General features: G+C 42.2%; 1 protein-coding gene across 3 annotated transcripts in view; it reads left to right on the top strand.

Moving 5' to 3' along the window:
- Positions 1 to 14,854, top strand: part of AUTS2 (activator of transcription and developmental regulator AUTS2) — an 869,450-nt gene that overhangs the window by 842,447 nt on the left and 12,149 nt on the right. For 2 of the 3 annotated variants that reach the window (XM_058164290.1, XM_058164289.1), the window contains exons 11-16: positions 1,942 to 2,013; positions 6,018 to 6,047; positions 8,140 to 8,211; positions 9,360 to 9,501; positions 11,088 to 11,165; positions 13,377 to 13,460. In XM_058164290.1, the coding sequence (XP_058020273.1) occupies positions 1,942 to 2,013; positions 6,018 to 6,047; positions 8,140 to 8,211; positions 9,360 to 9,501; positions 11,088 to 11,165; positions 13,377 to 13,460 (478 nt within the window). The remainder of the gene's footprint in view (positions 1 to 1,941; positions 2,014 to 6,017; positions 6,048 to 8,139; positions 8,212 to 9,359; positions 9,502 to 11,087; positions 11,166 to 13,376; positions 13,461 to 14,854) is intronic. The other variant, XM_058164291.1, reaches the window with a different exon arrangement.

Genomic DNA, 14,854 nt, shown 5'->3' with positions numbered 1-14,854 from the left:
CTATTTAGAATAGAATAGAATAGAATTTTTTATTGGCCAAGTGTGATAGGACACACATGGAATTTGTCTTAAAATGTCGAATCTCTCGCTCTTAAATTTATTGGCTGCCCATCTTACCACAGGTAACTTTGGGTGGCTTACAATAATATATACCATGTTTCTTCAAAAAAAAAAAAAAAAGCTGGGTTTTATTTTCTTTTGACCCCCGAAAAAATGGCTAAACCTTCTTTTTGGAGGGTTTTAATTATTGACTCACCTTGCGGCAGTGGCACCAACAGCCCTATCCAGCAGGAGCCCACTGCTGCCCCACTTCTTCTGCGGCCACTTGCTGCCACTCGCACGCATCGCCCTGGCCTCTGTTTTGCCTTCAGATGCCTGCCGGAAAGTAGCTGCAGCCAATAACAGAGCTCCGGACTGCAGATGCCTTCCGGCAGGCATCTGAATGCAAAATGGAGGCCAGGGCGATGCGTACGAATGGTGGCAAGTAGCCGCAGAAGAAGGCGAGGCAGGTGTTGGGGTATGTAAGGCCTGGTAAGTAGGGCAGCTCCACCCCCCAATCCCCACCCTAACTTATTTTTTACCTGTGTGCCTCGTCCCACCCCTTGTACCCTGGGGTGGGTGGGGTCTAAATTAGGGCTAATTTCACGGGTGGGGCTTAATTTGATCACATGCACTCAAAAATGTGATAAGGCTTCTTTTCAAGTTGGGTCGTCTTTTTGGAGAAACAAAGTATATATTATTTTTAGTGTACATATTATATAATATTACAGTGTATATTATATACACTAAAACATACATGTTAAAACTGGCCAGTTTACAAAACCTCATCATTGTTCTCAGATGAATTGGAAAAATATGGCTCAAGTTTCAGCCATTTTCATCTTTTTTAAAAAAAACATCTGTTCTCCTTATTCAGATATAGAATCTTAAAGCAAAAGGTAGACCCAGCAAGGCTGGAGAAAATTAGCTGATGGACAAATTGGTCATTGTCCAAGATGGACTTTGAAAAGACATTGAAACTGTACTTCAACTTCCCAAAATTGCACACATCTCCATAAACTTAGAGAATGGAGTTGGAGACCTTTCAAGGTGGTTTCGTCTCTGATCAGGTGTCCTCATTGAAGCAATGTGTGGTTCAATCTTAAGCTTCACAGAAATATGGGAATAGGACAGAAATGATGAGATGCCATCATTGAAGCAACATGGGGTTTAACCCTCAGTTTCATAGAAATGTGGGAATAGGAAGGAAAAGATTACTCTATTTTTCAGAGTATAAGAACCACTCCGCCCCCCCCAAAGTGGGTGGAAATGTCTGTGCGTCTTATACAGCGTCTTTATACAAAGCCCTGCCCACCCGCCGGCCCCCACCCGCCAGCTGTTTTTGGTCTATTCACGTCACGTTTTTGGCCTTCGCATGCCCTGTTTGTGGCCTCTGCACGTCATGTTTTCGGCCAGTTCCAGGCGGCAATTGACCGCAATGTGCTGTGACAATCCCGGCAACCTGGAACAGGTCTAAAATGGAGCATGCAGAGGCCGAAAATGCAACGCACAGAGGCAGCAGTGGGCTGTGGCGATCCCCGCAGCCTGAAACAGCTGATTGGGGGTATTCTGGGGGGCCAATCCAACCGCCAATCAGCTGCTCGAGCTGAATCAGGCTGTGATAACATGCTGAAGCTGACATTGCTGTTTTCTGCAAGGACACTAGCCAGATGAATACCAATGGTAGGCAGAAGCAGAATTTTTTTTTCTTGTTTTCCTCCCCAAAAACTAATGTGCATCTTATACTCCAGAGCGTCTTATACTCCGAAAAATAGGGTAAACGCCATCATTGAAGCAATGTGGAATTTATCTGTGAGCTCCCTCACTTTCCAAAACTGATTGTATTTAATATGCATGTTTAAATAATATATGTTTCATGTGTGTTACATGTGACATTTTCAGACTTCAAATCCTATTGATGTTGCGACAAGACCTGGAGCTCTTCCACATACTCTCCTTCAGAAGGATCCCAGGGTAAGTTCCATGAAGCTGCAGCTTCTAAAAAAAAACCCCTTTTTTTTTAAAAAAAAAATCCAAACCAAATTAAAGAAAGAAAACTATAGGTAGTTCTTGACTCACAACTGCAGTTGGACCAGAACTTCTGTCACTAAGTCGTGAGTCACATCTGATTTGATGACCTTTTTTTTTTTGCCATGGTTGTTAAGTGAATCACATGGCCAGTAAGCAAATCTGACTTCAGTTCAAGTGTTTTATTCATGCCTTTTGTGCCCTTTGATAATTATCGGCAGCTAAATTACGCTGGCTACTAATTCCAGTGAACACAATTCCACCTGAGCATAAAGAGGTAAATTAATGGAACTGATCATTCAATAGGCAACAAATAATCTTTTTTTTTAATTTGAATTTATATCCCGCCCTTCTCCGAAGACTCAGGGCGGCTTACACTATGTCAAGCAATAGTCTTCATCCATTTGTATATTATATACAAAGTCAACTTATTGCTCCCAACAATCTGGGTCCTCATTTTACCTACCTTATAAAGGATGGAAGGTTGAGTCAACCTTGGGCCTGGTGGGGCTTGAACTTGCAGTAATTGCAGGCAGCTGCTGTTAATTAATAACAGACTGTCTTACCAGTCTGAGCCACAGAGGCCCTTATCTTACAAGGTTGGTAAGTATTCTGGTCATTCTATCCCCGGGAGCATCAAGATTATAGCATCAGAATGAAGATAAATATCTTGGAGTGGGGGTGGGCTTCCAAACACATTAGATGCTTCAGCAGAGGTTTTGTAATACTCTTGGGTGCTACGTGTGGTCCTTGACTTACCACAGTTCATTTAGTGACCGTTCGAAGTTACAACAGCACTGAAAAAAGAGACTTATGACCAAGTTTCACATTTACGACAGTTGCAGCATCCCCGTGGTTATCTGATCAAAATTTGGATGCTTGGCAGCTGACTCATATTTATGACAGTTGCAGTGCTTTGGGGTCACGTGATCCGCTTCTGCAACCTTCTGACGAGCAAAGTCAATGGGGGGAATCAGACTCATAACTTAACAACTGCAGTGATTCACTTAACAATGGTGGCAAGAAAGGTCATAAAATGGAGCAAAAGTCACTGAACAAATGTTTCACTTAGCAACAAAAATGTGGGGCTCAATTGTGGTCATAAGTTGAGGACTGCCTGTACTATCCTTCCTGGATTTTTGGCCTATAAAGCAAGTATTGTAAATGTAGAACAGGGTATGGTTGTACTTCTTAGTCCTTAAGCCTGCTATCATTCTGCTCAGAATAATAGAATAACAGAGTTGAAAGGGACCTTGGAGATCTTCTAGTCCAACCCCCTGCTCAAGCAGGAGACCCTATACCATTTCAGACAAATGGTTGTCCAATCTCTTTTTAAAAATCTCCAGTTTTGGACCACTTACAACTTCTGAAGGCAAGTTATTCCACTGGTTAATTGTTCTCGATGTCAGGAAATTTCTCCTTGGCTCTAACTTGGTTCTCTCCTTGATTAGTTTTCATCCATGGCTTCTTGTCCTCCCCTCAGGTGCTTTGGAGAATAGGTTGACCTCTTCTTTGTGGCAGCCCCTTAGATACGGGAACACTGCTATCATGTCAGCTCCTAGTCCTTATTTTCATCATAACTCTTCTCACTGTCTATGTAGCAAGTTCTGATGACTTCAAGTAGGTACACAGAAGTTCCATCTCATTGGTAAACTCCATTCCTAAGAAGCCCAGTTCTATGAAAAACTTGGGCATGGTCAGTTGGATGGTGACAGTCATTTAAAGTTGGAATATGATATTGCCGACAAATCCAGCATTGATACCTGTGCTCTGTTGTTCATAGTTTAGCCTCACACCCAAAGAAAAACATAAATAAGATTTATAGGATGATATAATGGCCTGAAAAAGGACAAGTAATTACTTGAGCTTCCATGAATTCCTTCAAAAAGGAATCAAAGCACTCTAATAATATGAGTCAGTTCTTGGGTATTTGAACATCATCACTTCATCTGAGTTCACAGCAGTTTAATCCCAATGAAGTGTGTGCAGCCAAAAGGAATTATAGTCAGAAAGTTCTAAAAAGAAATTCAATTATATCATAGCCTCAAGTCCCTAGCCTGTGTTAAGAGCACTCCAAATGAGAGTTTCCTTCATAAGTCATAAGTAGTGCTGACCGTAATACAGCACATTCTTAAATTTCTGAAACTGATGCAATAAAATCAGCTTCAAGGATCAATTCCAATTTAAATAGGCCGCTATGAACACGGTAATTTGATTTTCTCTATATTGCGTTTTATATCCGTACCCATTTTCATAACTTAAGGCATTTGATGTTGATTATTATTTAGTTAACCACTGAACCTGTCATTGCAATTCCTAGACTCTGGAGAAAAGAGGAGAAAACTAGCATATGCTGAAAGTTGATCTAGCTGGCAGAGAAAAGGTGGAGGGGGTGTTTAGCACCGATGATGATTATTTTCTATATTGGAATGTCTCCCTTGGTGGGAAAAAACTTTCTCATATAACCTAAGCTTATTCCCAGTACTGTTCTTCATTTATCTTGAATTTTAGAACGGAATGACTCCAAGGTGCTTCGACAGACGGGGAAGGGTAGGAAATACAAATTAGCAATTCTTTATGGATAATTCAGCTACTTCTCAGATGCATTCCCCCCTTTTATCTTCCTGAGCTTATGCTTAGCCTGAAACCCAAAGTCAATTATTTCCTTTCCAGTATTGAACGATGATCAAGCTCCAGGACAAACTCTAACTTTGGAGACATGTTTCCTAGGAAGTTGACAATCTGTCAGAACGGTATATGTGATCACTTGCCCCTAAGCTCTCAGACTAGAGAGATAGGGATGTTAAATTATGTTATCTGCCCATGTATGAGATTTTACCTGAAGAATTTCTCAGTTCTTAAACAATGTATATCTTGTATGGTGTCTTTATTTATTTTGACCACCAAGAGGCAGTAAAGGATTGGATTCATGCTATGCTGAGATTGTTCAATTCCATATAAAGAATGATTGCTGGAATTGGGTATGTCTACTTTAATGAAAAGAAGGACTAGAGGAGATATGATAGCAGTGTTCCAATATCTCAGGGGCTGCCACAAAGAAGAGGGAGTCAAGCTATTCTCCAAAGCACCTGAGGGCAGGACAAGAAGCAATAGATGGAAACTTACCAAGGAGAGAAGCAATCTAGAACTAAGGAGAAATTTCCTGACAGTTAGAACAATTAACCAGTGGAGCAATTTGCCTCCAGTGTTGCAAATGCTCCAACATTGGAAGATTTTAAAAAGATGTTGGATAACCATTTGTTTGAAATGATGTAGGGTCTCCTGCTTGAGCAGAGGGTTGGACTAGAAGACCTCCAAGGTCCCTTCCAACCCCGTTATTCTGTTCTGTTCAGACGGAATTCAAAAGAATCCCAATATAGTAGTGTTTCTCAATCTTGGCAACTGTAAGACATATGGAATTCTCCATGTTGGCTGGGGAATTTTGGATGTTAACATCCAACCGTCCATTCGGCAATACAGGATGAAACCAGCCATGTTCTGCTGCTTGGTGGTCAATCCAAGATAATTAACAGAATGTGGATTGGGATTATTTATTTGCTAATTCAAGCTTTAGCCAAAAAGCTTCCAGGGTGGCTTATAAAGATAAACATTGTCCCTCTTGGACATGCAGACAAAAACATATGGGAAGACAAGATGGGTCGAAGCAATTTTCATCCTCCGGCAGACCTTATCTGGGAAGCCAATAATTCAGATACATTGCTAGAAAAACAGTTGGCAATAGATCTAAAGCCGACAAAGCAATTATTTTGTTTTCTCCTCTCTCTATTAAGGTAATAGGATGTGCTTACTTAGGGCTACATGTACAATTTAGAATCGGCTAATGTTTTCCATTTTCAGATTCTTCAGAATGCTGATCTGCTAATTACCTGAGCAGAGGCCTGAGTGACAGATTTTAATTCTCTTTTTTTTTTCTCTCTCTCTCTCTTCAGTTGACAGATCCATTCAGGCCTATGTTGAGGGTAAGATGACAACTAACCCTTGTTTTGCCTTGTTTTGCTATGCCACTTCTGCTTTTCTTAGAATTTTCCCCAGCTGCATTCCTCTTTGAATGTTGCCTACACAAGGCACTCATCACAAGGCATCATTTATTCCCTGTTTTAAAAAGTGGCTCCCCTTTTATGCTATATAAAAATTACTACTCATGCGGTTTGTCATAAAATCATAAAAATTTGGAAGAGGAATGGACCACAAAAATCATCTGATCCAGTCTTCTACAATGTGCAAAAAAAAAAAACCCAAACCCCAATCACGTTTTTGAGAGGTGGTTATCCAGTCTCTCAAAAACCTCCAGGGATGCCAAACCTACATATTCTTTGCCTCTTCTAGCTTCATCAGATGCCAGATTTCCTCCACAGTACATCAATAGTAGCCACCCAACAGCATCTTGGCATGTGCCAAAGATTTTCCAGACTGGGTATAACATAGCAAGTGCTAAGGAATTGCCCACAATATGTACTCAGCGTAGCCGGCTTGGAATACATGCCAGAGAGTTTTCCAGACCACTTGGCTTTAATCAGCCCTGCAGACATACCCACAACGTATCTATATCTTCCCAGCCATGTATGTCGTCCTCCTCCTCGGTGACTGCCAAACATTCTGGCAAGCAAGCGCTTCAAAGAAGTCATTGCTCACCTCCTCCCAACTGTTCATCACAATGAGTGGTACCTCTGGCATTCTCCAGAAGTTTTGACCATCATTGTAGGGATAAACTCTGCATGTGTCAGCAGCTGGAAAACTTTGGGCACTTGCTGAGGGGATTCCAGGTTGGATGGCTTGAGGGAAGTGATGTGGGTGGTCTTCAAGGATGCTCAACCTGGAACCATTCTAGCCGCAGTAGTGACCCAAAGCATTTTGAAGCTACCCAAATAGTTTCACGAAGGCATCGGTGATATTTTTGTTTCAGCAAAATGAGTGATACGGCTCAGATCATTTTACTGACATAAATCTACGTGGACAAGTTGTGGCTTATAAGGCTACCCAGCATGATCAGAGGTTTCCTTTGCAAGCCACAGTAGATGGACATGATTATTTTCTCTTCCTCATGTCGCCGCATTTTTATCGCATTGACTTTGTCATTAAAGTTCAGCTCCTACCAGATGTCTTAATATAGCTAACTTAATAGCCAATGTGAAGGCACTCTTATTTGGTCACAGAGCCTTTCCAGATGTCCGGTAAACCTGCACATTTGCTTCTGCCAGTCTGGCAGGAGATGTTTTGTGATTGTAAAGATTCTCAGGAGATCAACAGTCATAACAAAAATGTCCACTGTAAAATCAAGTCTACGGCAATTGGAATAAGAGCGAAGGTGGAAAGAAAGAAGTTGAAAGCATATGTTAGGGGGCTTAATGTTTGGTTATGGGCTATGACTGATTTCCATGCTTATATCTTTGATGCCTTATCAGCCAGTTGGCATCACATCCCAAGACAGGACAGATTGTCCTTGCTCTCCATTTTACAAGCTGATCCTGTTATTTCTGTGGCAGTGTGTGAACCCTCCTTCAGCAATAAAATGTGCTACGTAACTTCCGTAAAAGCTGGTTTAAAGCAGAGGTGCACAACTTTTCTCAACTAAAAATCAGCATGGTGGAGACTCATAGTCTAAAAATAAAAATAAAAGGACAACCCAGCTTTGATTTCAGTTCATTGATTTTTTAAATGCCATGATGGTTAATAAAATCAAATTCCAATGTGGAATTAATAATTTCTCCTTTCCATCATACTGAAAAATGAAATGTGGTTACAATTTTTAGAAGGACTTTCAGGGGAGGGAGTGAAGTTTTCTAGGGAGCCATGCAGTTCTAGGGCCTACGGTTTTGAACTTTTTGTTTAAAATGTACATAATGCTACAACTTTTGTGAATCTAAAAAGCTATTGTTCTCATTAATGGCTGCATAGGAGACTCCTTATAGATCACTGCATTGCCTCTTGTGTTGAAAAAAAAGCCCATAGATGGCAATTCTCAAGCAACAACAGGTTCACACTTAAATTTCATTATTCCTATAGCCAAGAGGTATTATTTTCAATACTTTTTAATGCTTGTTTCTTTTGTAGAAACCAGGCAAATGGTGTGCTATGCATGTTCATATTGCTTGGCAGATATACCACCATCAACAGAAAGTCAAGGTGAGCTCTTTTGGGTACAGAGTGATTGATTGATTGATTGATTGATTGATTGATTGATTGATTGATTGATCTCAAACTCTGTATGAGGTCCGTAACTCAATGGCAGAGCAAGAGTTTTGCATGGAAAAGGTTTCGGGTTTAGCCCCTGAAAGCTCTCAAGAAACCTCCAAGAGATCCAGTCAACAGAAACGTCTCTGTTCCTAATGCTTTGCAAAGCCACTGGCATTCAAATGAGGTAATACTGGACCAGCTGGCCTGTTTAAGGTATTCCTTACACTTATATATGTCAGGTAGAGAACCTGTGGTCCTCCAGTTGTTACGACATTGAAACTATAGTTCTGTCATGTGCAGAGAATCAGGACCATTCATAAGGATTTATATAGAAGATTTATTCAGGCCTATACATAAGAATTTGGTCAACTAAAGTTCAGCAGTAAATTAGCACCAGAGACGAGTCAACAGAATTCAGGAGGAATTGGACTAGAAGCACTTGCAGGAATGCAAGGACTCTAAACTGATGACACACTTAATTCTGCCCCCTCCTCTCAACTCTGCCTGCTTTTTTCTTACAAACTGAGCATCATCTCAGTGGCCACAAGTTACTCAATGCTATACTATATGTCAGGGGTGTCAAACTCGATATAATTGAGGGCCGCATCAGGGTTGTGTTTGACCTTGGGGGGATGGGAGCTATGGGAGTGGGTGGCCAGTATGGCCAGCTGAACAATATTCGTCCAGGCTCCGTTTTCGGCTGTGACAGCCTCCTGCAGTCCTCTGCCAGCGAAAACTTCAGGGTTGACAGGAGGTCCCCGAGCTTCATTTTCACTGGCAGAGGCACGGCGGACAGGTCCTTCATTGTTTCCAGGGTGGCCCCGTGGGCCAGACCGAAACACCCTTCAGGCAGCATCCGGCCCTTGGGCCTTGAGTTTGACACCCCTGCTATATGTCCATTGTCCAGAATATTAACTTCTTGGCTTCCAGTTCGTAAGCATGGATTACAAATACTAGCATCTATAAGACATGCCTTATAAAAAGGAATCTGATCTCTCCTTGAATTCCAAAATACTACTGGTATGTTCCTTTTTTTTTTTTTTGAAAAAAAAAAAGATTGGCCATGTTCATGATATTTTTTTTTCTCCCTATTTCAGAAACAGATGCAATCAGATCCCCATAAATTGGATTTTGGTTTGAAACCTGAATTTCTGAGCAGACCTCCAGGCCCTAGTCTTTTTGGGGCCATCCATCATCCTCATGACTTAGCCCGACCGGCAACTCTTTTCTCAGCAACCAGTGAGTTTGTAAACCGCCTATCTGTTCTCTGTTTGGAAATAGAACAGGAAGAAATGGAAGGGTGGGCAGTACGATATAGACTTCAGCAATAAGCGATAGCGATAAATATTAATAATAAGCGATAAATATTATCAAATAGCAATAGCGTGTGGACTTATATACCACTTCATAGTGCTTTTACAGCCCTCTCTAAGTGTTTACAGAGTCAGCCTATTGCCCACAACATTCTGGGTCCTCATTTTACCCCTCGGAAGGATGGAAGGCTGAGTCAACCTTGAGCCTGGTGAGATGTCGAACTGCAGCTAGCAGTCAGTAGTCTGCAGTACTGCACTCTAACCACTGCGCCACCTCGGCTCTTCATAAATAGCTTTGTGAATTAAAATATAAGAAAGACTCGAATTCACCTGCTTTGCTGTTATTTTAAGTGCATTCTTCTTTTGATCAGAATTTCGGGGTGGGTGGGTGGAATATGCGTGTATAGGTAGTCCTCAACAACCATAATTGAGCCCAAAATTTTTGCAAGACACTTATTAAGTGAGTTTTGCCCCATTTTACAACCTTTCTTCCCACGGTGGTTAAGTGAATCACTGCAGCTGTTAAGTTAATGACCCGATTGTTAAGTGAATCTGACTTCCCCATTAATTTTGCTTGTCAGAAGGTTGCAAAAGGTGATCATGTGACCCCAGGCACTGCAACAATCATAAATATTAACCAGTTGCCAAGCATCCGAATTTTGATCATGTGACCATGGGGCTGTTGCAGTGGTCATAAGTGGGGAAAAAGCCACTTTTTCATAGTCCCATTGTAACTTGGAACAGTCAATAAGCGAATGGTTGTAAGTTGAGGACTACCTGTGCTGTCCATATGTTCATTTGAGATAATCAGATACATTAGGAAAGGGGTAGTCAACCTTTTTATACTACCGCCCACTTTTGTATCTCTGTTAGTAGTAAAATTTTCTAACCACCCACCGGTTCCACAGTAATGCGCCGTGTATCATCGTCTGCGCATGCCTCTTGCGCATCGTGGATTGGGTTTGGGGGGAGGCGCCGGCTACCAGCTCTGCTTGTCTATTACAGCTGGGTGGTGTGGGGGGAGATGCGCGAGCTATTCTGGGACGAGGGTCTTTTGTTTGCGGTCGCACTATAGCACCATTTAGTTTCACTTACGTAACGTGAACTAAACTTATGCGCGGGCGATACAAATAGTATATTTTCAGAAATTTAAATTGTCACGGGGAATTTTATGAAAACCTAATGAAAATGTTTTTAAATAATGCTATGAAAATGTTTTTAAAAGTCAATTAAATAAAAAAAAAAGGAAAGTGCTTCAATATCGGACAAAACCCCTACCGCCCACCATGAAAGCTGGAATGCCCACTAGTGGGTGGTAGGGACCAGGTTGACTACCACTGCATTAGAATCAAAATATTGGAAGGGGATTTTCAGGCCATTGAGTTCAGTGTACAAGAATCTAGCATCCCAACCTCTCTGCCGAACCTGAATCCAACCTAGGATACGTTGGTCCCTCTACAAGTGCTGTACTCAAATGTTTTGGTTTGCTTGCTTTTGAATTTGTTTTGCTAGGTGCCGCCCATCCAGCCGGTCCTACGTTTGGCCCTCCCCCGCACCACAGCAATTTTCTCAACCCCGCGGCCCATTTAGGTAAGTAGAAATTCTCAAAAGTTAAAGCAGTCAAAACCTTCCCACATCTATTCTGGGCTTCAGGATATTGTCCAAAGGTCCATGATGTCGAGCAGATTTGAGTCTTAGTCAACGTCCACTTGGGAAACTGCTTCCGATCCCATTTTTTTCATCTTGAATTCTTTGGTGGAGAAAAAGGTGGGATGCAAATCTCGGAGATGACCGTGGAGATGAGGTTGCAAATGATTTTTAATCTGCAATGGATGGGAGAAGACCATTTATACTCTTTAGAAAAAGAGGTCTCCAACCTTGGCAGCTTTAAGACTTGTGGACTTTAACTCCCAGAGCAATGACGCATTTAACTTCCCCAGAGCAAAGCTGGCTGGGGAACTCTGGGAGTTGAAGTCCACAAGTCTTAAAGTTGCCAAGGTTGGAGACCCCTGCTTTAGAATATGAGACCTTCCATATGTTAGTGTAGTGTGCAGCCTGTCTTTTTTTTCTTCTTCTTCATTTTATTTCAAATGTGGCCTCTTGTTCTGGCGTTTCTTCTTCCATCACGTCAATACGGTGCTTTGTATGTTTGAGTTTGTTCTTCGAGGTTGGCGACGCAAGGTGAAGAGTTAAATCAGTGTGATGGTTTACTTCAATCCTCCACCGAACTTTTCCACATCCAAAGAGCAGAGTGACTTTCCCTTTAAAATTCCCCTCCCCGCAACATCCCCAACCTTAGCTTTAATCTTGGCGTGACTTAACATTGCTTAAACTTAAGAGGGCGCTATGGCACAACGCCTTAAAGGTGCGGGATTCGCCAGCCAGAGACAGTCGGCACTCCGGCAGTTTGAGCCCACGGCACTACATGGTGGAGTGAGCTCCCGTCATTTGCCCCCAGCTCCTGCCCACCTAGCAGTTCAAAAGCATGTTAAATAGGGGTGTCAAACTGGATTTCTTCGGCAGCCGGATCAGCATTGTAGTTCTTCTCCACAGGTCGGCTGGGGTGGGGAGACGGGACAGATGCCTCCTGCAGCACCCTGCTAGCCAAAACGGGGCGGGGGGGAATGTGTGATCCCCATGTGCCCCGTTTTCAGCCTGAACGGCCTCCTGCAGTACCCTGTCAGTCAAAACAGGGCATGAAGGGGCAGCGTGTGGACCCGCACACCCCATTTTTGGCCTGAATGGCCTTCTGCAATACTTTGCCATTTGGCTGGCAAAGTGCTGCAGGAGGCCATTCGGGCCAAAAGTGGGACATACGGGGTCCGCATGTGTCTCTCCCCCCCCTCCACGCCTCCTTTTGGCTGCGAGAGGCACTGCGGGCCGTTCCTTTGCTATTTCCAGGCCGGCCCCATGGGCCAGATTTAAACGTTGAGTTTGACACCCCTGATGTAAAAGTAAATAAATAGATACCACTCTGTTGGGAAAAGCTAGCAGTGTTCCATGCAGAAGTGGGAGCCAATGCCGGGCATGTCCAGATGTCAGGCGAAGTCAGCAAAAGAAACCCCAGATGACCTGATATCTCCCAAACCCTGCTAGTCAGCTGGGGCAAAGCTAGTTTGCCCCAGTGGTGTGCCATGGATAGTACGCATGGGTGAACATATTAACTAGGAATCTTAGGTTGCCAGAACTACTCTGTGGTTGATATTGCATTATCAAGCTTGGGTATGCATTAAACACAAGTGAAGCATCAATGGTTTCTCCTCCTCCTCCTCCTTCCCTTTCTTTCTCCTCCTCCTCCTCCTCCTTTTCTTTCTTTCTTTCTTTCTTTCTTTCTTTCTTTCTTTCTTTCTTTCTTTCTTTCTTTCTTTCTTTCTTTCTTTCTCCTCCTCCTCCTTTTTTTCATTCATTCTCCTCTTCCTCCTTTTCTTTCTTTCTTTCTTTCTTTCTTTCTTTCTTTCTTTCTTTCTTTCTTTCTTTCTTTCTTTCTTTCTTTCTCCACTTCCTCCTCCTCCCCTTTCTTTCTCCTCTTCTTTTTCCTCCTCTTCCTTTCCTTCTTCTCATTAAACCTCATTGCTTCCTCTTCTCTCCATTTCCATTATTTTCTCCTTTTTATCCTTCCGCTTATTAATCTGATTTCCTCTCTCTCGAATCCACCTCTACATATTCTTAGCTTTTCATCTCTTTTCTTTATAAGGACATGTCCCGTTAATGTTTCGCTTGCCCTAGCCAAATACAAGCAAGCCACTTTTTTCTCCCAGGAGGTAACACCCCTCCCATTAGCATCTTTCCGTTTGGTTTCAGAGACTTTTAATCGGCCCACGACGTTCACCAGCCTTGCAGCCATGAGCAGCAATGCCTTCGGGGGACTTGGCAACCATGCCGTTAGTGAGTAACTTCTCCTTCGGCTCTGGCCATGTCATTCTTTGGGTTGGTTTAAGTAGCAAGGGCGATAGAACAGTAGTTCTGATTGACAATGGGAACACGGGATTGGCCAAGTAGCCCTTCTCTTAGAGCAGGGGTCTCCAACCTTGGCAGCTTTAAGACTTGTGGACTTCAACTCCCAGAGTTCCTCAGCCAGCTTTGCTGGGAGTTGAGGTCCACAAGTCTTAAAAGTTGCCAAGGTTGGAGATCCCTGTCGTAGAAGATACCACATTTAACATTGTTATGAAAACACAGGGATGGGTCATCCAGCAATTCAGCATAGTTTAGAATCACAATGCTCTACCCATCTCATATTCAATTCTGAACTTAGCTGGAAATTTCATTGAGGTCCTGTCCTACTTTACGTTAAATAGAAAAAAAGGAAGGAAGGAAGGAAGGAAGGAAGGAAGGAAGGAAGGAAGGAAGGAAGGAAGGATCTTTGTGATACAGGTTGGACTGAGACAGGTTGACTGGCTCAAAGTGTTCAGCTGGATTTCATGCTTAATGGCAGCCTAGAACTCACCATTGACTGGGTTCTAGACCAGCGCTTTAACCAGTACAGCAGACTGACTCTCAGTATGTAAGCTACCTTGAGTTGACCAGAAACAAAGATGAGATTTTTTTAAAAAAATTGCAATAAACAAACAAATGTTAATTTGTTTATTTATTAATACTATTATGCTATTATGATGTTAATATTATGTTAATAACCCTGACTAGGCGGCTCAGTGGCTAAGACGCTGAGCTTGTTGATCAGAAAGGTCAGCAGTTCAGCAATTCGAATCCCTATTATAGGTCTCCTGCGTGAGCGGGGGAGGGGGTTGGACAAGATGACCTCCAAGGTCCATTCCAACTCTCTTATTGTTATTATTATTATAATTTGCTTACTATTATATATTGCTCTGGCAAATGCATGCATTTCTTTTGTATCTTCGTTTTTTACTGGCAATTTAAATAGCATTTTAACGCTGTTCTATGCCGCCACGAATCTCAGAAATCCACCATATAATGTTGAGGTCAATGATGAATTCTGAATGATCATGTCATCTAACACAAACAACTCTCCTGTTTCTATGAAGACATCTTGAGTATATTTCCTCAAGACATTGTAATAAGAATGTTACGCTAAATGGCTTTTGTAGAAGTCAAGTTAGGGGCAGATTAAGTCATTTACTTCAACAGAGGTCGCTTCTCCAATAAATCGTAAAAGCTAATCTTCTAAAGATGAGATAGCCACTTTGGACTAAAATTGAAAGGTTCCTGCCACTACAGTATTTCATTCAACAATAAATAGGACCTGCTCTTTGGAGTTGGAAAAAAAATTGACAAACCACTATTGTCCATGTTGCTCTTGGTTG

Source organism: Ahaetulla prasina, chromosome 1 (assembly GCF_028640845.1).
Source record: "Ahaetulla prasina isolate Xishuangbanna chromosome 1, ASM2864084v1, whole genome shotgun sequence".
Classification (NCBI taxonomy): domain Eukaryota; kingdom Metazoa; phylum Chordata; class Lepidosauria; order Squamata; family Colubridae; genus Ahaetulla; species Ahaetulla prasina.
Note: the sequence above shows the minus strand (reverse complement) of the source record. Positions and strands in the feature narration are given on the sequence as shown.